This window comes from Vigna angularis, chromosome 1 (genome assembly GCF_016808095.1).
Source record: "Vigna angularis cultivar LongXiaoDou No.4 chromosome 1, ASM1680809v1, whole genome shotgun sequence".
In the NCBI taxonomy this organism is placed as follows: Eukaryota; Viridiplantae; Streptophyta; class Magnoliopsida; order Fabales; family Fabaceae; genus Vigna; species Vigna angularis.
In genome coordinates, this window is record NC_068970.1 from 17,881,198 (window position 1) to 17,906,431 (window position 25,234).

General features: G+C 34.4%; 2 protein-coding genes across 5 annotated transcripts; one reads left to right on the plus strand and one right to left on the minus strand.

The window, feature by feature from the left end:
* Window positions 1-367: 367 nt before the first annotated feature.
* LOC108323896 (uncharacterized) lies at window positions 368-6,035 on the minus strand. 4 transcript variants are annotated; one of them, XM_017556708.2, is made up of 8 exons: window positions 5,740-5,878; window positions 4,390-4,786; window positions 3,834-4,071; window positions 3,565-3,755; window positions 2,367-2,602; window positions 1,998-2,241; window positions 1,607-1,714; window positions 368-611 (listed from the first exon to the last, which is right to left on the minus strand). In XM_017556708.2, exons 2-8 carry the CDS (start codon window positions 4,606-4,608, stop codon window positions 480-482), a joined length of 1,368 nt encoding a protein of 455 aa, XP_017412197.1. In that variant the 5' UTR covers window positions 4,609-4,786; window positions 5,740-5,878; the 3' UTR covers window positions 368-479. The 4 variants fall into 4 exon arrangements, with proteins under 4 accessions (XP_017412197.1, XP_052727831.1, XP_017412198.1 ...); XM_052871871.1 differs by having other exon boundaries at window positions 4,390-4,738; window positions 5,740-5,870; XM_017556709.2 differs by lacking the exon at window positions 4,390-4,786 and having other exon boundaries at window positions 5,740-6,035.
* A 12,888-nt stretch (window positions 6,036-18,923) lies between these two features.
* On the plus strand, window positions 18,924-20,253 carry LOC108331604 (LOB domain-containing protein 37). The gene is made up of 2 exons (XM_017566412.2): window positions 18,924-19,345; window positions 19,426-20,253. The coding sequence occupies exons 1-2, from the start codon at window positions 19,162-19,164 to the stop codon at window positions 19,932-19,934; spliced, it is 693 nt and encodes a 230-aa protein (XP_017421901.1). The 5' UTR covers window positions 18,924-19,161; the 3' UTR covers window positions 19,935-20,253.
* Window positions 20,254-25,234: the final 4,981 nt, after the last annotated feature.

The window sequence follows — 25,234 nt, forward strand, 5'->3', positions numbered from 1 at the left end:
TTTCTCACAGTAGATTTGGGAATGTTCTAAAGACCAAACATAACTATTTATGATAACTTCACCCATTTCTATTATATCATAGTTTAATCAGATTTCATGAATATTTAATTTGACAAGAGGGATAAAAATACTATTTGCAATTTTATTTTAATCATGTTTATACAATAACACCAGAATCATCACATCATTTGCCCAAGAACTCTACACAAACATGTTCAAGTGATCTGATAGAAAAGTAATATTACCATATCAATTTTACCAAATAATTTTTAATATCTTAAATTAGTTTTTATAAAATAAAATGTTAGTTAAATAAAAGAGAGAAGTTGGATAATAGAATCATGTACAAGAACAATACAAAAAAAGAAATCACGAAATTGTAAAGATTTATTATAATATAGGTCACTAATTTTTCTCAACGGTCGAGGAACAACAACATACATATAAATGTTGATATTAAATTTATTTTTCCCGTGTAGTTAATATGAATCATGATGTGGCATAGGATTCTTTGTAATGGGCAAATTTCCATCGTAAGTGCATTTGAAAACATCTGGTTTTCTCATAAGTCGGGGCCCAACTGGTACCTTGTTATTTTTAGGACGAATATCCTGCATATAGCATAAAACCCATTATTACAAGCTAATTAATCTCTTTTATTAAAATAACTGTGAAGAACAAGTAAGGATCTCTAGCCTTTTCATATCCTACATGGTGTATTCATCCTGTACCATGTCTTAAATTAATATGTGTAGATTTTGAGGGTCATGACTCGATGTCTTCTAAAATTGTTTCATGCACATTGAATTTCTCATTTGAATACTTAATGTATTGAAATATATATTTAATGTATAATGATGAGTGTAAGTAGAAAAATGGAAAATAGGAATATGGATGTGTGCTGGATTATTTCTATACAGGAAGGAGTACAAAAGTACAAAGTTTTGGAACAAGACACTAAGCAAAAGACATGAAGGTTGGAAGCTTACATTTATTTGAAACAATGGAAAGTCTAAAGGAAGGAATACCAGAGTGAGCTGATCAATCTGTTGAGCACAGATAATTATAAAGATGGATCGTCCCTTGTTCTTGTCAAAAGCATTTCTTCATCTAGAACAACTTGTATTGTTTGAACTACTTGGTGCAAGTCACACAAAGTTGGCATTTTGAAAAGGTTTTTTTCGTAGGAATAGCTCTTGTGCAAATTAAGAGTTTGAACTTTACATGTGCTCTATTGATCCTAACCTTTGTTTTATTAGCATACCCTAGTTAGTTTGTATATTCCTTTGTTTTCTTTATTTGTATCTCAATTTTAGCCAAAACTAGGTTAACATAGAAATAAGATGGCATGTCCTTTGTGTTTGAACTTGGCCGACTTCTGATAAAAGTACTAATAGACACCCCGTTAATGTTTAAAAACATCTTGAAAAGTATGAACATTTGATAGTTCTTTTTGTTAAAAAGTTTAATTTTTTTTGTGAGTAATATTTTAAGTCACTATAGTCTTAGTAAATCATATTTAAATAAGCATTTATTGTAAATTTGTAGTAATTGTGAGTTTACATGTGTGAATAACAATGGTGGTGCTTAATTAAAAGTATTTTACCTGGTCAAATATAGCTGTTGGAATGGCCAGGGTTGCCACAGCATTGGGGGCATCGACTATTCCAGATATTCTTCCTTCACAAGGAATGCAAGACAGCAACAGGTACACCTGATGATGTGCAACATACCAGTGCATGTTTAATTTGAATAAATTAACATTTCAAACTTAAAATCAAACACATTTCATCTGGATTTTAAAAAACAAGTTGAATATATTATTTTCAGCCGTAACTTAGTTTGAGACTAAATATAATTAATGTGAAAACTATTTGTTAGAAAAGCCAAACATGTAAAATTAAATTTACTGGACACACATGATGATAAAACAATCACAACCTTAGCATTTAATCATACAATGTGGAAATGGTACAAGAATGAGAAAAGAGCTAAACCTGTTCTTTGGAGTATCCAAACTTGGATATGTAGTCGATGGCATTGAGCACTGCTCGCTTGTATGCAACACTTGCATCTAGGTAGTGTTGTCTCCCACTTTCATCAACACTGATTCCCTCGAAAACTAGCCACTCTGAGAATCTTGGCTCAACAGGGCCTATCTCAAAAATTGGGTTTACATGAAGGGGAGTGGGTCCCATTGGTGTAAGGTACTCTTTCATTCCACCTCTTATAATTTCGCACCTGATTACACCAAAACTATTATCATCTCTTCATATAATAAATAATCTTTCATTTTTAACATGAGTTTTAGCTACATTTGCAGTGGCAGAGTTAGGTGATATTTGAGTAACTGAAGTTATACTAACTTGAGTTCTAAGAAACCACTCATCTCGATTGCACCACAGAAGGAGACCTCGCCATCGCCCTGTGAAAAGTGCATGTCACCGGTGCTGAGATTTGCTCCTTCCACAAAAACTGGGAGGTATACCTTTGCCCCTCTACTAAGGTTTTTTATGTCACAATTCCCACCATTTTCTCGTCCTGGTATTGTTCTTGCAGCTTCCTTTGCAATCCTCTCCCATTCACTAGAGCCTTTTTCAACCTAGAACCATGTCAGGAAAAGGATTTAAAACAACACAATGGAAAATCTTGCTTGATTTCTTAGCATGTTAACAAAGCATCGCTCAAATTCTTAATACTTTTTGTGAACTTTTGGATCAAGATTAGTTTGCTTTGACCTGATAGTCTCATATAGGGAACTACTATGATTCAAGTCTTTTTCCTTATTTTAGGGAGGGTGCTCTAAAATCATCTGGTTTCAGTCAATTTCTACATTAAACTAATCACATTTTTTCAGTTAAAAAAAAAGTTAATACCCGATTGATGGGTGAAACCGTTAAATGCCCGATAAATCTTATTTAATCTGCTGAACTAAACAAATTATCTCGTCTGTTATTTAAGAAAACCGACGCTTATTGATACGAATGATGATGATTTCACTAGTTTAGATTTCTGTGGTAGGTTAGAGTGTATTTTATTATTTGACTAGTTTTATACCACATATAATTCTGGGAAGATGAAATGGAGAAAATTTACTGTTTTATCTATCTTGCCCTAAAAAAAACCTACGAGTGTGATTTATTTTAGAAGCAATGTTTTACTGATTTCTTGAGAGAGTTTCTTTTTGTTTTAAGGTGTTATATTATCATTTTAAACTACTAATAATTTTTTCACTTAAGACTTTAACTTTAGAATTAAAAAATATAATAAATATTATTTCTTAAATTGTTATAAATTTTTCTATTAAATAAATTACTTTTCTATCGTTTTCTAATTTCTCTTAATTTTGTATTAAATGTATATAGTATGATTAAAGTTTAAGTCTAAGAGTGCAAATAATAAAATCCTAATTAATATAATATCTTGAACTTTCTCAAAAATCAGCACGAGACATAAATATGTAGAAATCTAAAATAATTCTGGATCTTTAATTCATATGTGGTAGTCAAATGACCTATGATCAGATTAAATTTATAGACATTCTGGAGATGAATTGATTATTACCTTTCCAAGGAGACAGCCATTTGTTGATGGCAAGTTTGCCAAAGGTCGAGTATGCAAAACCTCACAGAGTTTGAAAGACTTAACACCATTTTCTTCTATATCTCTCTCCCGTTCATTCCATATGTTGAGGAGTTCCATTGATGGTGCAGTTCCAATTATCCCGGGGTGCGTTAAACCTGGAAATCGTACTCCTTTGCAGAATAAACAAACTACATGAGTAGCGGTTAGCGAAATAAATATGCACAAGTGTCTTCATATGAGATGTTCACCTGGTATCTGAGGTGAATGAGCATATATTCCCTCAAAGTACCAGATAGCTTTTGTGGCACAAGGAAAATGGTCTGTTAAGAAGCCACCTCCATTTTCTCTGTCAAATGTTGCAGTAAAACCCCATTCATCACCAGGTAGAGGACCCAAGTTGCATATTTCAACAGCAAGCAGATCTCCAGGCTTGGCTGGGATCCCATCATCATCCACAATTCTAATTGGCCCACTAAGATAATGTACCTTATCATCCATTCGCCCCACAACAGCCAAAGTTAATTAATTACACAAAGCCATGTAAATTTCCTTCCTTTACTCTTTTTCCATGTGATTAGGAATTACTAACTACACTTATAATGCATTAAATTTGTTATTTACACAGTTATAAAGTGTATATATACTTGAGAAAGAAACAGGTATAGTTTTCAACAGTTTGGTCTACATGTTTGGTTTGTCTATATATGTATAGTTTTGTTGGTTCCTTTGTCGATAATTAATATCCAAAATCAGGTTTAGTAATTAAGTTGTAACACCTGGAGTGGTGATGAGCTTTGTACTTACAGTTGAGAGGTCTATGGATTTTACGTCGAGTGGTGAATCATCATCTCTAATTGCGCCTCCTGTCCAATCTACCATCTCTACTCTAAAGACATGACCAGTGTTAACAGTGGCTACGTGTAGTATGTGAGGGTGCCATCGGTTGTGGAGAGGAGGGTTTTGCTGCCATGGCTTCTTCTTCAAATCTATTGACGAAACCAGTCTTGTAGTTGGTGGTGCCATGGACAAATTGATGTGTTCTCACATACTGTTGGATTTGGTGAAGACTCTAGATAGATACTGTTCTCACATAGTTTAGCATTACGGTGACGAAAGGGGATCGGTTTTCAATTGGTGGAAGGACCACACTTTGCTGGTCCCAGAAAACAATGTTGTAGTCATCGATGAAAGCGTGTGGCATCTATTCATTTCGTGCATACCGTTTTTCTTAATTACATGATTCACTATAATATCTTAAGAGATCACATAAAGCTCCTTAATCAAGACCAAATATCATACCATTAAATTTAAACTGTGTAGGATAACTGAATGATTAATCTTTGATTCGGTACAATAACTGAATGATTAATGTTTGATTTGTATTATTAAAATAATAAAAAATAGGGTAACTTATTTATGATTAACCAAGTGAAAACATGTGTTCTTTTCTTTGATATAAAATAAAATAAAATTATAATTATAAAAATAAATATAAATAATTATTATAGTAAATAATAAATTTTATTTATTTTATATGTATTTTTTATTATAAATTGTTGTTTTAATTAGTTTTAAAAAATGGTTAAGTTGAAAAAAATAATAGGTTAAATTTTAGAAAATGACCGTTTAAAAAATAAATTTGGAAACATAATTATATTAATTTAAAGAAAATTTATTTATTAAGAGTAAAATTAGAAAACAAAATATGTTCATTAAAAAGATTAATTTTACTAAATAAAAATTAAAAATGGTGAATCTCTTTTGTATAATGGTATAAATGCCCCTTTTTTTATTATAAACTTTATCCAATTTCATTAAAGCAACGTGTGGTTCGAGTAAACACGAATTAGAAAAAAATAGTCCAAAGAAAAAGTTAGACTTTTTTTTTTGGAATATAATTGGAGAGAGGATAGAAGAGAAGAAAAAAAATGGCCGGCCAATATATATTCCTGTTTTTCTTTAGTAAAATCTTCCTCAAATAAATTTTGTGTTCTCAACATAGATAGAGCATTGCTATTTTCTTGAGTTATATATTCATAATCCAAGTGTCTTTGTTTAGATACATAATAAGTTTTTGTTAACAAGAGAGTGTTTCAGAGAGGAAGCTATTGTTTGAAGTAGGTAATTATATATGAGGATGAATTAAGAACTCACAGTTAGCGGATGAAGGTGCTTGACATCGTGAGCAGTGAGATTGTTGGTGATGGCACCTCCACTGAAGTCTACCATCTCAACTCTAAAAACTTCCCCAGGAGTGACCTCTGCAACTGAGGGTATATCTGGGTGCCATCGGTTATGAAGAGGGGTTTCCTGCTCCCACGCTTTCTTCTTTAAGTCTATGCCCACCACCAATCTTGGACCAGACACACTCATTTCTTGTGGGCAATATTATCTCACACACAACCACTCAACCAAGGAACTTCTTTTAATACTGTCCCACTCTCATGCTACCTTCACTTACACTTCCTTTAATATATAACCCTCAATGTAACTTCACTTGACCCCACCTAACCCTTATCTGCTCCCTTCCGCAGGACCACTTACCCCTCACTGCAAATTTCCGCTCCTTCTTTCTTCTCTTATGTTTCTTCATCACTGGAAGGGAATGATTTCAGCGCTTTACAACCAACCAATGAGCATCATCATCAACCCCATCACACCCTTTCTTTTTACCCAAATTTCATCAACCGTCCGTCTTGCATATCAGCCTTCACACTATGCTAGAGTTTACGTGAACTCATTGAGTTTCTATACGTGCGGCTGCTAATTATATCCGTTACTTCATATAGTGAGATTACCAAAATCTGAAGATAAATAGAACAAATTCATGGCATCACATATCACCATCATAGATTACGCTCTATTACACTTTTAATTACTTGTTTTGACCATACTTTTACTTCGGGTAAGTCAGACAATTCCGAAAAAAAGATCGCTGTTACATAAATAAGATTTCAGAGTATCTTTCTAAATTAGTTGATAAACATATCTATAAGGTTGAGAATACGACAGTGAACATTTTAAATTTAAAAATAAATATTTGTATGGATTACAAATTAATCGATGCAAAAATATATTGGTTCACTTGTGATAAAGTAATCAATATTTTCACCAGCTAAAGTAAGAGAATGACAAGAAAAAATAAAATTCATGGAGAATAAGAGAGAATTTAAACACCACAAAAAATTCCAAGCAATATTCGTGGATAAAAAGTGAAATTAATTGATAACGAGTATTTTTCTTATAAATATCAAAAATATAAAAACTCTTTTTTTAAAAATTCGACGTTCACTTCTAAACATGTGTTGAGTGCATTTTGAACTCATTTAAAAAAAATTCATTGGATAATGATAGTTTAAAATGTGAGTTCAATAAAAAATTGTAGGTTTAATCTCACTAGAAGTTCCTATTTTTGTCCTAAATCTTAAATAGGTCCCTTTTATTGTTAATTTGATTCAATTAGAGGCATGCCGTCAAATTCACCAAATGACCGTTTAATATTTGATAACGTGGCATGCTTAGTTGAATGAGTAATGACATGTGACATTAAAATTGAGTTTTGTTTGAAAATTTTTTTTAAGGAGAAAGGTGATATCAGATTGAGGGAAGGGCAAGGGTGGAAAAATTAAAAATTTTAAGGGCTGTCACCTTTTTAATTGAGATATGCAACTGAAACACCAAAAAAAAATTGGGGATTCTTATGATTAGGGTTCGTTTGAAGGGGGAAAATCACATTCTTTGTTCGATTCGAAGAGATAGATAATGAATTGCAAAATTCGCATTCTTGTTCATCTTCGACATGCAATGGGTGGCAGAATGAAAAGTGTATTGTCGTTTTTCGTGGTGGTGGAGTATCTACGATTGACGGTGTATCACCCCTTTGCCTGTGTGGAGAGAAAACGGTGGTAAGAACAGCTCGAACTGCTAAGAATAGAGGGAAGCAATTTTGGGGCTGCCCTAAGTACAAGGTAAAAGAATGTTGATGAGTAGTGTTTTGTTTGAGTAGAAAGTCGTTTAAATTGTTTTTTTTACGGAATGGACATGAAGGTGGTTGTAATTTCTTCAAATGGTGTTGTGATGATGGTAGTGAGAAAAGCTATACGAATGTGAAGTGGGAAGAAAAGCATGAGTGTCTGTCAAAGACAGGAGAAATGGGAGGTGGAACGAAGATGATGAGTGATTTGCATAAATCTGTTAAGGTTGTGGAGAAATGGATGAAGGTGTTGATAGGGCTGATTTTTTTGATTTTTATACTTAATATTATTGTTATTTCAATATGGATGTTAAATCCATAATGTAGTAGTGTTGGTCATTTTGTTAGGATGAAATTAGCAAGGTTTTTCCTTTTGTTAGGATGATACTGATTATGTATTTGACTATGTGAAGGAATGAAGTTGTGTACTATTTGAGCGACAATTTTGTGTACTGTCTTCAACTTGAACTTGGCACAGTTTCCTTGGTCTGTGGCTTGATAATTTTGCGATACCATTGGAAGTAAAACAATGTTAGAGTGGCTTATAAATTTGCGGTACAATTGTAAACTATTAAAAGAGTTCAAATAATTAATGTATTGAAAAGAGTCCATGTTAAAACCCTGTTTTGTAGTTATATTTGGATTAATAAATTGACAGTGGATGAGTGCAACACACTTTGACCATCCAGTTTTGGAATCAACTATTACACTTTGACCATCCAGTTTTGGAATCAATTGGTGCTTTGGAATCATGATCCACTGAATGTGGTGTCTAATGTGAATGGAAAAACAATTTTAAAACCTTGGCCAACACACTCTCATAGGCATTGAGACCAACACACCATCAAACTGATATGAAACTGATAACAATTTACAGTATGAAAAATCACATTATCAAACAAATATGAAACTGATAACAATCAAACTGATAACAATAAGCACATTAGTCTTTTTTCAATGACAGTAGTCTATCTTCAATGTACTAAAAAAAGTACAAACATCCAAAAACATACAGACTTGGCATCACTATCATTCATTAAGTACATAACAAAAAAACCATCAACATTGTTCCTTAGAAGTCAACTATTACATAATAAGATGCATAAACTTGGCATCATTCTCATTCATACACACTTTTATGTTTGAGCTTCAGGTTGTTGATAAACTTCAGATAATTGTGATACGTCACCCGCTATGACGTCGGTCTCTAATTCATCGTTAAAAACCAAAAATAATCGACGTAATACGTTATTTTTGCACTAGTGATTGGAGGTAATTAGTTGAAGTCCTTGATGACGGATCTTAAACATAAAATTCACTTAATTCATAAACTACATTCTTATATCTTACAAAATATCATATAACAAATTACAACATTCATATAATATTATCTAAATTTATTTATTTATATTTACAACTCTTTATACTCATACAACTATTATAAAGTCTAAATATAAAATCTACAATTAATTATATAAACTCTACCTAAAAAAAACTAATATAATCAATCATTTACAATTTATGTTTGACAATTTTTTTAATTTGGTACAACAATCACAGTTGATAAATATTGAGAAAAAAAATCTAAAGTAAAATACATTTTACAACAAGACTTCCTCACCTATATGAGATGAGTCACGATCTTATGAGCGAAACAATGATATAAATATTGACACCAATAAATATTAACAACAATAAATTAAGTTTTTAATTTCACATCTCTAATAAGTTATTACTGGTGTCAAAATGAGTCAACTTGACTTACACATATTGGTTCATCGTGGATTGTGCTAAAAATGAGTCAACTCAATCTGACTCACTTTTTTGTGAGTTAAAAATTTTACAATTTGACTTGACCTAACATGAATTAGTGAGTTAGTGAATTGACTCACTTAAGGTTGTTTTGTTCTTCCAAATTATTTTATATATTTATTGTAGTTGAATCAAAATGAATTGACTTGACTCATTATTATATAACACCATACAATCAAAGTATTCACATATTTTATGTCAAAAATAATTATGAAGATAGAATTGAAAATTAAAGTTTCAGCCTATATAACTTAACAAACAAATAAATTAAACATTTAAACTATTTAAAGATCATTGAACAAGATTCTAATATTTAAAAAAGATAAACTCGTTAGCCTCCCTAATTAGGATTAGTAAATAATTATATTACAAAACTTATAAAAGTATAATAAAAAGAACTAATAAAAGGTTATTGTTAGTGAATCACGAGTCAATTTATCTTCAATCAAACTCATATCCATTTAACTTGCATATTAAATAAATCAAATTCAATTTGATTTATATTCAAAAAGTTAAGGTTTAATACCTATTTTGGTCCCTCATTTGTAGGGTGTGTTCAAAGTTGTCCTCTTTTTTTTTCAAAAGTTCATTAACGTCCTATATTTTGCAAAAACGGTTCACGTTAGTCCTTTTTGCTTACGATGTTAAAAAGGTTAACGACAGACTTGCCCCGCTGGCAAAAACTTGATGACTTGTACAATTATTGTTGAGGTGGCACTGTGAGGTCATTTGAGGCCAATGAAAAGATGCAACGTGGAAAATCCCTTTCCACCCAAAGTTAGGGTTTCGCAATTGCAGAATGGGAAAGGGATTTCTCTGCGTCATCATGAGAATTGGAGGTTCTACCACGAATTGCCGTGGAAGCACGATTCAGGTATTTACAACGACAGCGCGATTGCTGCTCAAAGGAGAACACCATGGCACTAGGATTCAGCCCTCGCGATGTAAATGAGTTTCTGATTCTATTTTGGATGCAGATTGATGGCGGCACTTGCGAGGAGAATGGGTTTCGTGCATTATTAGGTTGCGCGAGGAAGAAGATGCGATTTAGGGTTTCTGTTTTTGGATTTTTGTGTTTAATTTCGCTCTCACTTTTTAACAGAGCAAGGAAAGAGGGTCTTGTGTTTTTCCCTATAGTTAGTGTCTTGATTCCCCCCTTATTCTTTTGTTTTCACTGTGTTGTAGGTTGTGGCAATTTTTCTCACAACCTTGCAGCTACTTGTCTAGAAAATATTTGTAGACTAGGTCTGTTTACCCTTACTGTTAAAGTAAATCTCAGAAAAAATACCCACCATTTAGGTGGGGCCAGTAGTTCTTTGTAGGAGCTTGGCGGTTGATTGCTATAGAAAGGGTTCTCCACTATAATTTTGTTCTTTACAAAAACAATACCTACCATTTTCTTCATTTTCAGCCTTATCTTTTCCAATTTCCTTAGCAAGCTCATCACAAATTTTCTCAATTAATTCTCTGGCCTTCCTTTCCTTCTCATAATCTTGTATATAGCGTTCTGCTAATAAATTGGTATCAGCTAACTCATTAACCAGCCTGGAATTGACAATTTCAATCCTCTGGCGACTTTTCCTTTCTCGACTCAACTCTGATTTAATGTCATCAACATAAGCACGAATTTTCTCATGCTTTTTATTTCGCCATGAGGCCCTCTCTTCACCCACTTTCTTCAAGAAATGTTCAAGTTTCTTTTCGGATGAGTGGCACAAGCTCCTGAACCTGTGCACGAGCCTGCTCTAGTTCACCTTCAAGAGCAAATACAATAGAAGCATTACTAACCTTTTGGTCAAGAAGTTTCATTTTACTGTAGATATTTTGCACCTCATCTGATGTTTTTAAACAAATAGGATCCCATTTTCATTTAATGATTTATAACAGATGGAGTTGCCCTCCGCTTCTTGATTGCATCAAACTTTTCCATCTACTGGATTTGTTGAGAGGGAAAGTTGGAGGAAAGGGATCTAAATTTTAGGAAAGGGATAGATGAAGGTCGCATTAAAAAATGGATGCTAAGATTGTCATTCTGGAGAATGAAATGACAAACCTCAAGACAACTTTAGCAACAATATTGTTGATGGTGGAAGAAAATCAAAAGAAATTGGTGTCAATGCTGGAGAGGAAGAAAATGGATGCTACAATTGTGAAACCCTAACTTTGGGTGAAAAGGAATCTGCCATGTGGTATTTTCTCATTGGCCTCAAATGATCTCACAATGCCACGTCAATAATAATTGTACAAGTCATCAAATTTTTGCCAATAGGGCAAGTCCGCGTTAACTTTTTTAACGCCGTAAGCAAAAATGATTAACGTGAATCGTTTTTGTAAAATATAGGACGTTAGTGAACTTTTGAAAAAAAAGGACAACTTTGAACACACCCTACAAAACCGATAAACTAAAATAGATATTAAACCAAAAGTTAAATTTTAACTAACTTAATCCAACTTAAACACGTGATAAACCGAGTTAACCCAAACACATTTAACTTGTACATTAAATAAATCGAATTCAATTTAATTTATATTCAAAAAATTAAATTTTAACAAATTTAATCCAACTTAAATGTGTGAGAAACCGAATTAACTTTCGAGATGATACCCATTTTAGTGTCCACAACACAAGTTAGCAATATTTCTTATCTTTGTACTAACTAATCATTGACATTATGAAATGCATAATTTGTTTAGTCATATCAAAGTCCACTAACAACTCTCCTCATAATCGAGAGTATAACAAAAGATTATATAAATAATAAAAATAAAATAGAGAATATAATTTGCCACAACAATAAAAAAAAACTCATAGTACAAACTATCGATCTTACAATTATTTATGCACCCTTATACTTACTAGTTCTGATTTATAAATTTTAATAATAAATAATAAAACATAATCAGGTCAATAAACAAGTTAAATGTCTCATAAATAAATAAAATTTCAAATTAGAGTGAATTGATTCGAAATAATATTGAATTCGAATATTTCATTATTAAACAGTTTATGCTAAGAATATTGTGATATAAATTAAATTAAGTTACTTTTTTTTTAATTCTATTTAGGTGAAGAGTCAGTCGTTCTCACTAGTGCAGAAAGAGCTTTAGACGTATGTTATTTTGGACTTTTAACGTCAGATCTCAATCCGACGTCTTTATGGGTGACGTTAATGGGAAGTCGGACATATAGAATCTGACGTCAATAAAGACGTCGGACATGACACTAACCGACGTCTAAGGGCACTATAAAGACATCAGACATGGCACTAACCGACGTCTAAGGGTACTATAGACGTCGGACATGGCATTAATCGACGTCTACTGAGCTTTCGTTGTGTTTTAGTGTAGTTTTGCTCGTGTCTTTGGATAGCCTAGTAGCACCTCCTCCCTTTGCTAGTTTCCTCATAAGAAAAGCTTACGTATTTTGGATCTCTTATGGCATTTCAACCCAAAACCAAACCTGGGTCCTTGTCTAGTTTCATTCCAACCGCCAATGAAAAAGAATACGGTGACATGAGAACTAGGCAAGGACCCAGGTTTGATTTTGGGTTGAAATGCCATAAGAGATCCAAAAGACACAACTTTTCTTACGAGGAAGCTAGCAAAGGGAGAAGGTGTTACTATGTTACCCAACGACACGAGCAAAACTACACTAAAACACAACAAAAACTCATTTTAATCGATTCAAATAGAAGATAATATATCAAAGACTAATTTAATCAGAGTAAAAGTAAGTTTAAACGATTCAAAAGAGATAAAACGCACCTGAAAATGCAATGCCACGGAGAGAAAAGGCGAGGAGGAAGACGATGAAGTGTGCATAACCGCAGGTTCGCGAATTCTGATTTAATAGGAATCTAGACGTCGGCTCCCCCAGTGTCTGACGTTTATTCCTGACTAGACGTCGGTGACCTTACTAATATGACGTCCATTCGAATTAAAAATTAATATTCGTGGTATATATAGACGTCGGATCTAGGGGGAGCCGACGTCCAAGACAACTTTTCACCTACCCTGTCAAGTCATTTAGACGTCGGATGTAAATGAAGCCGACGTCCAAAACAACTTTTTCACCTATCCTGTCAGGCCATTTAAAGTATAGACGTCAGTTACAAGGGGGGTCGACTTCTATAATCATATATAGATGTCAAAGTGGCGGAAACAGACGTCTATATGGCAGAAAGAAATTACTTTTCACCTACCTGTCAGTCCAGTAGACGATGGTTAGGGGAGTCCGACGTCTATAAAATTATAGACGTCGAAGACCCTCCTAACCGACGTTCATATGGCCACTTATTTACGAAAATGTCACCGGTCAATAATTTACTTTGGATATTTTGTGGTCCCACTAAGAGATGACCTTATAGGCCAATTATGAACTAGTGTATCTTGAGCGAAAACTATGAAATTGATTAAGTAATATGAATTATGAATTAGGAAAATGTTTCTTTAATAACACAAATTTGACAACAATTTGACAACGACATGTGTCGTTCTGTCATTTATAGTTTTAAATGATTTTTTAAAAAAGTTTAATTTTGTTTTCAAGGGTGTTTTTGGAAAGAAAAATGCTGAAACCTGTTGGTGCCTTTCATAAAGTGAAATTCATCTCTACGAAACTCTCTCACCAGTTTTTAATTCTCCATTCGAAACTCTCGCTCACCAACGAAATGCTCTTTGTCCACCGCTGTGAAAATCGTTCTTGGGTCCACCGTTCTATCTGGACGAAGTCGTGTGTGTCGGTCCGCCATTGAAGTGCTGGGAGGAAGTCTCGCTTGGGTCCACCGTTGGCGTCATTTGTCGAAAGGTTTCGTTTTTTCACCGTCGTCGTTGGTCCTTCGTCGGTTGGGTGCGGTGGTCACTTTGTTAGCAACTATTTTCGTCTTTTATCCAAAGGTATTGTTTATTATCACATTGTATCGCGCTTCGTTCCTGTGGTTTTTTGGTTTGTCAATGGTTTCTTCCTTTCTTTGTACTCTGTATCGTGTAATGGATGTGGTTACCCATTTTCCCCTTCCAACTTGCAAACTCTTTCTATGAATATTTCACTTTCCATGTCTTTAAAGTTGCTTTTAGGTTCAAGATCTTCACATGCATAGGCTAGCTCATAGACTTTCTCTTCAAATAATGTGTCATTAACGGCAAAAATGTAGAGTCTAGTTGTTCCCTTGAGTAGTTCATGCCTTAACTTCTCTTCCCTCACTTTAATTTCTCCAAGTTCTTAGTGCACGTGCCTTATTATACAAATGTAGGTAAAATTATGAATTTGTAAATATTACATTATCGTTGTCTTCATATTGTTTCTAAATTCCAAAATGTTCATTTCAGGAGGACTTGACTGCGTTTAGGAAGAAGTATATATGTGACTGGATCCTAGACGAGGACAACGTCCGAAGATTTCAAACGCTGCAACATTTTGGATTACTATAGCATTAGAAATGTGTTCTTGGTTTAGATTCTTATTTTATAGCAAATGAATAAACATTGTACAGAATTATACTATTAAATTTTTTTACAAAATTGTACAGAATTATAGCAAATGAATACAACTAAACTATTCTTGATTAATTATTCTTCATACTCATTTTCTTTATCTGTGTTTTTGGTTGAGTGAGTTTAATAATTAACTTGTTGGGTCAAAATTGATGTGTCCTTGTACTGATGAGGAGTTGGACTAAAACAATAGGTTTACTAAATTGGTTGTTGTTGATTGCCTGAAAGTTCTATTTTTGGAACATAATTGTTCCCAGTTATGTGTGTGTGTAATCGATTACGAGTAGCCTGTAATCGCTTACCAGTGGAAAATCACGAATTTGTACCGAAAGTGTAGCGCCACTCCCCTGATGTGGAAGAAGAGCTCCCCATTGAGGGGTTGGACCTAATTTGGTGAAATTTATTGCAAGATCTTCACTTGGTTGGTTGATTTTTATGACCAAGGACGTGTGGATGTACTTAGTAGTGGTTGAAAGGACTTAGGGTGTCCACAAAATTGGTTGCTTATGATTGCATCCAAGTGGTGTTGTAAGGAAGAGGAAGATAAGCAGTTTTGTGCGTGTGTAATCAATTACGAGTAGCTAGTAGAAGATCGAGCACTGTGCGTGTGTAATCGATTACGAGTAGCTTTCTGTGCGCCATTTCTCCAAAGCTTTGTCATGTTTTTTCCTTGGAAGAGGGAGTTCCCTCATCATTCAATTGGGTTCTTTATTTCAATTTTTCATATGGATGAGTGAGTTTCATGGTCATGGGCGATTTTTATTGCACCAATGGACACGTTAGGCCATCGAATTGTTGAAAAAGAAAGGTCGTTTATGTGCTTTCATATAAGCTAGATGAGATCCATCACATTTTTGCCATATATTCATTGGTCCATCACATCCATTCACATGGAACTCACTCACCCATTCACAAGAAATGCAAAAAATCACAAACAAGAGCAATAACCACCATGGGGAGTAGTGTTCATCTAGCTGGGGAGTACAGTTGAAGTTTCTGTACAAATGACCATTTTTCCTCTGGTAATCGATTACAAGAGTCTTGTAATCGATTACCAGAGGAAAAATGGCCATTTGTACAAAAACTTCAATTGTACTCGCCAGTTGGATGAACAACACTCCCCAACTTTGTTTTTCTTACCTTTGCCACTTGTTTTGTTCTTAACTTTTTCCACTGAACTTCAAATGACTTGATTCTTATTTTGTTGGAATCTAGACTGAAAGAGCTTTCAAATAGGTGTCAAGTGCATCAAAACAATTTACCCCACTCTATTGTGGAAAAAATAGTTATATAGGTGTTTAAACCAAGGTAGGTGAAGTCCATATAAGTGTTCGGCTTGTGCTAGTAGAATCACATCACACCTTAATTATACTACTATTTTACCTTGAATTGTGGATCATTTATAAAGAAATAAAATAAATTAGAATAATATAAGAAACATGAGACAATAACTTGAAAGTAAACTCGTTTGGGAAGCTTAGAAAAACGTTGTTTTTGGGAAATTAACTGCATCTACTAAAGTGGTCTAAAAATTATGAGTTAGTTATCATTTGAAATATCTTTGAGTCTACATTCCAACAAAATAAGAATCAACTCATTTGGAGTTCGGTGGAGAAAGTTATGAGCAAAACAACAAGTAAAGGTCAAAGGTGGTAGAAATATATAAAACGTTAACTTTAAGGAATTAACTACACCTACTCAAATGTCCAAAAATTATAAATTATTAGTCATTGGAAAGAGTTTTGAGTCTACTTTCTAATAAAAAAGAATCACATCATTTGGAGGTCTGTGGAAAAGGTTATGATTAAAATAGTCAGCAAAGGTCAAAGTTGACAGCATGTTATCTTATACGTATATATTTTCCTCTTGTTGACAAATCTATTTTTTATTGAAAAGGCCTTTCAAAATTTGTGCATTGTAACAACATTAGATGACATATTTCTTAATTAATAAAATAAAAAATTCTCCTATGAGACTCCGAGAAGGGGTGTCAACAATGGTCATGCACCTCACCTCAGTTGGAGAAAACCACCTAAATGGACATTTGTTTTGTAGAAATCAATAACCCAACCTCATTATTGGTGCAGGAAGCACACCCAATAACATTGGACTCACTCACCCATCTCAAAAAATGAAAAAATCAACAAAAATAGAGCATGAGGAGTAATGTTCATCTAGCTAGGGAATACAGTTGAAGTTTATGTACAAATGACCCTTTTTTCTCTGGTAATCGATTACAAGACTCCTGTAATCGATTACCAGAGGAAAAATGGTCATTTGTACAGAAACTTCAATTGTACTCGTCAGTTGGGAGAACTTGACTCCCCAGAGTTATTTTTATGTCCTTATGGGTGATTTTTTCCAGTTTTTGCATGGATGTCTCATGTTGCTGATCATTGATGGTGTCAAGTGCATCAAAACACAATTTATCCCAGTCAATTGTGGACAAAGTTGTTCATATAGGTGTTTAAACCAAGGTAGGTGAAGTCCATATAAGTGTTTGGCTTGTGCTAGTAGAATCACATCACACCTTAATTATACTACTATTTTACCTTGAATTATGGACATTTGATAGAGAAATAAAATAAATAACTTGAAAGTAAACTTGTTTGGGAAGCACAACAAGATTAATCAATCCACAAAACATTGAAAACACAAACGAAAGGACTCCTGGGGAGTGCTACAGCAATGTCTAGGTAGCACTCATCAGATTTTGGTACAAAATGGAATTTTCTCACTGGTAAGCGATTAAAAGGACCTTGTAATCGATTACAACAACATCAATTTATTAAAAGGTCACTGCATGAACTCACCTCTCAACCTAAAAACACCTTTACTTGGTCTTTCATCCATATAAGGGTGACAGAACTACACATTTGTTAGAACAATCACAAAGGAAGAATATTAAATAATAATACCAAACAACAAATGGAATGAAAATAACAATCACAATTAGAATAAACATTTTCTTTCTTAACAATCAAATTAATTGTTCCAAATACAGTTATCCATTCTTGGGCATGTACTAAATACTGCATTATTCAGAAATTACATAAGTCAATCAAGTTTTGGACTATATCTAGTGTAGGGAGTTCTACAAGTTGTGCTTTTGTAACGCTTTCGACGCCATCCAAATTGCGTCTTTGAAATAATGGACTTGTGCTCCTCACTCAAAATTTCATTCAAACCACCAACAAACTTGGTTTTCAATGAATGACGAACAAACAACTGCACAAAAAATATAATATATATTTGTTAACATTAACCAACACAACTCAAAACCCAAAACCAATAACCACCAAAATGACCAACAAAAGCCAAAAACAATAACCCAATCCCAAAATACGAATATGGAAAACCGAAAAACTACATACCTTGTTCGAAGCAGCAATGTCACGGACGAACCCATTGCACACAAAAAAACTCACAACTTCGACACAATCGACACCGAACAGACCAACCACAGAAATCGTTGAACGTAAGTCGCCCAAATCGCGAACTCCAGAGACAAAAATAGTCTTCGAATGGGGCCACTGACGACGAAACTTGTTGAACGTCGACGAAGATTGTTGAACAGTTCGACAGAGATTGTTGAACAGGTCGAGAGAAAGATTCTTGAACGGGTCAAGAGAAATTCTTCAACGGGTCGAGAGAAATTCTTCGTTCGATGAATCCAGAGAAAATTTCATCAAATGAAGGGTGAGAATTTTAAATGAAGAATAAAAACTCTAAATTAGAGAAAGGGGACAATTATGAATGAAGGAGGGTGATTTCGAGATATTAAAAAATGAAGTCTGATCCCTTTTCTAAAACAAATTTTAAAAAAAAAAGTATTTAAAATGACCCAATAAGACGTTGTCATGCGTTGTTAGAATATCCTGTGAATTAATATCCGGAGGTGAAATATATAAAATCGAACGGCGTAGGAAACATCCATGCGCGGAAACACGGAGCCGCGCACGCCAAAGACGTTGGAATCTCACCTTTGGAAACAGAAAACAGAATTAAAAACAACAAAACACACGCACTCTCTTCATACTTCTCTTCCACTTCCACCACTACCTTAACCCAACCATAGTTAACCACCAACCCCACTTCCCCCAACATCTCTCTGTCTCTTTCCCATTTCCTTCCTTATTTATATCTCTTCCCAACCTACATTTGCATTCTCTGATCTCTTCTCCCTCTATTCTTCATAATTGCTGTTCGTGTTGATGTGAGGCTGATTTCACAACAAACTGTTGTTTCAAACACAAACATAGTCGCTGTTGGGTTCGTTTGTTTGTAGCAAAATAGGCATGAGTTGCAACGGTTGCCGAGTTCTTCGAAAGGGATGTAGCGAATCCTGTGTGTTGCGTCCTTGTTTGCAGTGGATCGAAACCTCCGAAGCTCAAGGCCATGCCACCGTCTTCGTTGCCAAATTCTTTGGCCGCGCTGACCTCATGTCCTTCATTTCCAACGTTCCAGAAAATCAAAGACCTGGTAAATTTTTTTTTTTTATTTTACTCTCTCTACAGTATTCCTAGCCCTACCTTATACCCCTATGCGTCTTCCCTATGCAGCTCTGTTTCAGTCCTTGCTGTTCGAAGCATGCGGGAGAACGGTCAACCCCGTCAACGGTGCCGTGGGCCTTCTCTGGACCGGAAACTGGCACGTCTGCCAGGCGGCCGTCGAGACCGTGCTCCGCGGGGGTACGCTCAGACCCATGCCGGAGCTCATGGGACTCGCCTCTCCCGCTGCCGACGAGACATCGGAAGTTGCATGCTCCGACATTTGGAGAATCCGAGACCCGAACCCGACTTGTGGCTTCACGAACACCAGATCCCATACCAGAGTCTCCTCCGCCAGCAAACGCAAGCGGTTGGAGGAGCCAGCGAAGCTTCAAGCGGCGCCGAATCTCGATCTCCGACTGACGCCGATTTTCCTGCAGAAGAAGGTTGAAAACCGGCGGCCGGTGTCGCCCTCGATGACCTCCGAGGAGTCAGGCACCACGACGGCGTGCTTGGAGAGCAAATTCGGGGATCAGTGGGGTCACAGTGGAGACCGGAAAGTTCTCAACCTTTTCATTTGAGGACTCTCCCCATCTCTCTCTGTGAGGAGCTTTGTGTTTTTCTGAATCTAATTAACGAGTTTGTTGTATGATGTAATAGTCCTCGAAGGGTTCTTCCCGGTATTTAAGTCCGGCGAGTTTTGGTGAGACACCGGCACAGGATTTCTTTGGAGAGAAAAATGAGGGTTCGTCGGTGATCCCTTCTTTGTTTTTGTTTGCTTTTTTTTAATCCCTGCCAAACATGGAATATGTAAACAGTCCTCTGATCGTGGGACACGAATATTAGTAATATTAAATATGAATAAATGAGTACATATAGTGGAATACATCTTTTGCTTTTGATTGTTGTCTCTGAAACATTTATGAAGATGTGAATGGGATGAATATTCAGTTTAGAAGGCGGGACCGAACTTATAACTCAGAATTTTACTCCTCGCCAACTGCTATGCCCGTAACATTAATTTTACATGATCCCTTTAGGAAAGGATGCAGAGTCCAATATTGCAGAATACTACAGTAGTGGCATATCAGTTTTAATAATATTGCATCTTGCTTAAAACAATGTTTGACCTATAAGCATATTGCCAGTGGGGTGAGTGGAATGATAAAAAAATGAGCATGTGGGAACTTTGACGTCAGAAAAAAAGAAGAGTAGCAGTAGTAGTTGCTCGTTGGAACAACTTTGTGGTAAGTTGCCTTTTGAACTGCGATTATAAAAGTGAAATTTATTTACTTGGGGTTAATTTTGTATACTATGTAAGCTGCGGATCCTGTGCATGGAGGCTTGTGAGGACAGACTAGAAAGAAACTAGTTGAATTGTTCGTTTGTGGGACAGAAGGAGAGAGAGAGAGAGAGAGAGAGAGAGAGAGAGAGAGAGAGAGAGAGAGAGGAAGAAGGTAAGCAGTAGCAAGGCGACTTTTGAAGAATACAAAGAGGCGTAGAAAGAAAGAAGGAGAAGGAATCAAGGAAGAAAATAGGGTTTTAAATATTAGAAATGAATAAAAAAAAGAAATAGTTAATAATTTAGGGCCTACAATAAAGCTGCTGTTTGCCTCTTGCGTAGGTGCGTATCCCTCCGCCAATGGCAAAGCCAAATTATACGGCTCGCGTCAGCGTCGAGTTTTAGCTGTCTTGCTTTGTGTTGTTTAATTCTTACTTGTGGAACAAAGGTACCAACACAGTACGAGTAGTAGTAAACTATTTCCAATTTTCTATTTTTCTTATCATTATTATCTTCCATTCACTTCAACCACTTAAGATTCGTTTACACCGACACGTGTTTTATTTCTTTCACATACGGTTTCCATTTTTCGAATTTCGCTTTTCAAATTTTCTATCACAGCTCATCTTGGTTCGATTTATCCAAGATTACTCTTGCATGTATCGGAAAATTTATACCATACTTTATGGTTGTCTTGTTTATTGAAATTATATCTTGGAAAAGAATGATAATGTAAAATGGGATTAAATTAAATTTGAAAGGTGCGTTGGGAGTTGAATTGAGAGTTTGGATGGATATGTTTTAGTGAGAGTTTGGATGGATATGTTTTAGTGAGAGTTTGAGTGGTTTCTCCTCCTGGGAAACGAGTGGGATCCACTTCATGAGCACTTAGCCAGAAGCATTACAATATTTTGGGAATCCCGTTTTAATCCAATAAACATGCGTAGAGAGGAAAGAAAGGAAAGGAAGAAACACAAAAACGCAACGCAACTGAGTGCAAGAGATGGTTTTGTTATCTTTTCTTTTTATTTCTGCGATGCTGCGTCTCGCCGCATTTGAAATGGACCCCACCATACCTTCCCCACTTTACATTGTGGTGCCCACACATACCTCATCTTCCACCATTTCTGCAACCACTACCATACTCTCACCTCAGGTTCTACGCACTCTCTGTGCGTCGCGTTTCCAATTCTTCTTTCTACTTTGCTCCATGACTTCCTAACTTCCACACTCACTCCCTCTTGGCTTTACCAAATGCAAATAAATTTTTCTACAAAAATATATCTTTTCATGTATCTATATTTATAAAAGATCATATTTATATTATTATTTCATACAAGTTAATAAATGATTGGAAGTAGATTAGAGGAAGAAAATGTGATAGAAGATAGCACATAAAGGGCAAAAGGGAAATATAATGGTGGGAGTTGGAGAAAAAAGGAATATTTGAAAAGTGGAGGTGGCCAGCACTATTATTCCAAAGAGGACAGAGAGAGGAAAGGTGTGACGCGGATTTCACCAACGCTCCCTATCAATAAGCACGACCACTTCCAAGCTTCTTGGTGCCCATGCTCTCACTCTTTCTATTTACCCACAATATTTTCTCATCCTAAATAAATTTTATAATTTTTTAAATATTTTATCATACGCATTACGTGTTTGAAAGCTAAAATATAAAAAATATTAGCTTAGATAAAACCCCATTTTAAGAATTAGCAAATATATGATATCATGGTGATTAAGAAAATTATATGATAAAAATGATATGATAAAAATTACATGACATTTTTTCATTGGTTTATTATTTATTTGTTATTGTGTTAATACACTAAACCCAATAAAAAAAATGATACATGTATAGTATGAAATATTAACCGAGCGGTTGGTGACTAAGATCGATCGATCCATCCACTCAGGTCAAAGATTGGGCCGCAATTGGGTCAGCGCTTAAGTTATTGTTGGGTCAACAGTCCAGCAGATGATAAAATAATCAAAGAATATCTAATTAAAGATAGGGTGTTGCTCCCTTCACCACCCCATTCCTGTTTTACCCCTCTCTTTATTTTCCCATTCATATTTTACCCTTAGTAAAATTTTAGGGTTAGTATTTTTTAACCTCTATCCACTCCAATCCTCTACATGTATGCAGCGACAACTCTTCTTTCTCTTTATCGTTCGTCCCCTCATTGTTTCATTGTGTTCTTCTTCCTCTTTTTCACGTTCCACTTCTTCATCTCATTCTTTAATTGTGACAGAATGGTGGTCTCAGAGTGTGGTGGACTTTCATTAGCTGGTGTGCTTAGTGAGAGATTGCAAGTAGTGGTGGAAGCAATTGATCAGCCGTGCCAAGATCGGTGTGTGGTGGTGTGGTGGTGCTTGAAGAATTTTGTCGTGTGCGTAATAAACCCTAAAAAAATAAACATATAATCTTTAAACGGATGTGAGCATCCCTCAACGAATGTCAACATCCGTTTAAGGGAAAACAGATGTCGATATCCGCTTTTGCCTTAAACGGATGTTGACATCTGTTGACGGATGCTCACATCCGTTTAAAGTTATATGTTTATTTTTCAGCTTATTTTTATTAGTTTATTTTTCTATATTAATTTTGGAGATATTTTAATAATGTAATTTATATGTTTTGATGTATTATTTTTTAATATATTTTTGATGTATTTTAATAATGTATTTTGGAAGATCTTTATTGTTATTAGTTTATATTTATATATTTTTTTTTGTATTTTGCATAATTAGTTTTTTGTTTTAATGTTTTTGTATAATATATATGGTTTTTGTATTCTTTAACAATTTTATAATTATATAAAAAATTATTTATTAGTTTAATTATATGAAATATATAATTTTATTATATTAATATTTTTGTAATTAAAACAAACGGATGTGGTGGAGTTTGCGGGTGGAAATCTGAAAAGAGAGAGAAGGAGAGTTGGGAGGTGAGGCTGAGTGAAAAGTAAAAATGGATATAAAGATAGGATTTGAGTTTAAAGTAAATAAATAGGGTTAAAAGTAAAAAAAATGTTATTTTTGTAATTAATTTTTTTTTGCATAAGGGTGGGGAGGTGGAGGGAGAAGTGGTGGTGGTGGAAGAAGCAACACCCTTAAAGATATTGATAAAGCAGGTTATAAACAACTGGATTTTGAAGTAATTTGTTTATATCTTATTCCGTTTATATTTTATTGGATTTATATCAGCTCAAGATCCATGAGGTAAATTATAAATACAAAGTCAGGGCCGAAAGTCAGGTACGTTCCACTTACGCATGATTCACTCTACCCTACTCTCAAATACTCAATACTCAATAGTGATAATCATTCACTAAATATTCAACCAAGAGCAGAGGCTCTTCAAATCACACGCCTAACTTGAGCGTCGGACTGCCTTTTGCAGGTACCTCCCCCCTCGCCCAGAAGGAGACCGATCGGTTTGCTCCAATACCGATCGACTCATAGCAGAGAGCTGAAGACGAATGCGCGGTTTAGGCAGAAGGAAGGCGAGCGATTTCGAAGTTTGGAAGCGGGAAACGCGCGTCAGCAGGTTAGTCTCTCGGTTCCAGTAAAATTTTATCGAAACAATACGTATACTTTGTCAAAAAAATCTATGCTAATATATCATTGCCTCTTAAGATAAGGTTTGAGGAAGAAGACACTTACAAGAAGAATTCTCTCACAAATGATGTCAAGTATACTAATTTTACTAAAAGTACATTCAACCCTTACAACGATTTAGGAGAACCTGTTTTTAGATGGAAAATTGCCTCTTTGAAAAAGTACAAAATAAAAACTAATGGTGTAATAACACGAATCTTATTTTCTAGAAGTTGGGTAAAAAAAGGAGCTTGAAAATGAGAGAACCTTAGCTTTGCTTCCAAGTCTTCATATGTGCCACTCTTCTCCTTTTAGAAGAGAAGGTCAATCTTGCCTCTTCTTCAAAAATGCACTCTAAGTGTTTGGTTCTAAGGGTAATGTTCTCCTTTACTTCAAATAGTGTTATAATCTTTTAAATTGACATTAACTTGTCCTACAAAACAAATAAATAATAAAATTAACAAGTCAAATCAACTAAGATTAAGAACCCAATTAAGTCAATATAAATTAACTTAAAAAAAATAAAATAAAAATAAACAAAAAACAACTTCTTTTCTCCCTAATTTTATTCTTGATAGAGATTAGAAGTTCATTAAAAATGATTTTCCATAATTAAATATTAAAATTCTTATAGAACATTAATTTCAAATTGAAAATTATGAAATAATTTACTTGTAAATTATATGAATTTGATTTAAAAAAAATGTATTTACAATTTACAATATCATCCTATTACAGTATATGTAATTTATTGATTTCTATAATATATATATATATATATATATGTGTGTGTGTGTATTTATATTTTATTAATGATTCAAATTTAAACTCTATAGGCATTACTAATAAAAAGAGAGAACCGTGAATAACTTGTCTTTTGTTCTGTGTATCAAATGATAAAACATATCTTATATTAAAACATTTACTTAAAATTACAACAATTTTGTTTAATTGTTTTTACATAATTTTCATATTCAAATATTTTGTTGTATA

Excerpts from the sequence above, each read along its gene's own strand:
- LOC108323896 (XM_017556709.2), bottom strand. The coding sequence starts at position 5,958 with ATGAGTGTGTCTGGTCCAAGATTGGTGGTGGGCATAGACTTAAAGAAG. Across the intron at positions 3,756-3,833 it reads TCATTCACCTCAGATACCAG|GAGTACGATTTCCAGGTTTA; the intron begins GTGAACATCTCA and ends TATTCTGCAAAG. Across the intron at positions 2,242-2,366 it reads AGTGGTTTCTTAGAACTCAA|GTGCGAAATTATAAGAGGTG; the intron begins GTTAGTATAACT and ends TGGTGTAATCAG.
- LOC108331604 (XM_017566412.2), top strand. The coding sequence starts at position 19,162 with ATGAGTTGCAACGGTTGCCGAGTTCTTCGAAAGGGATGTAGCGAATCC. Across the intron at positions 19,346-19,425 it reads TCCAGAAAATCAAAGACCTG|CTCTGTTTCAGTCCTTGCTG; the intron begins GTAAATTTTTTT and ends TTCCCTATGCAG.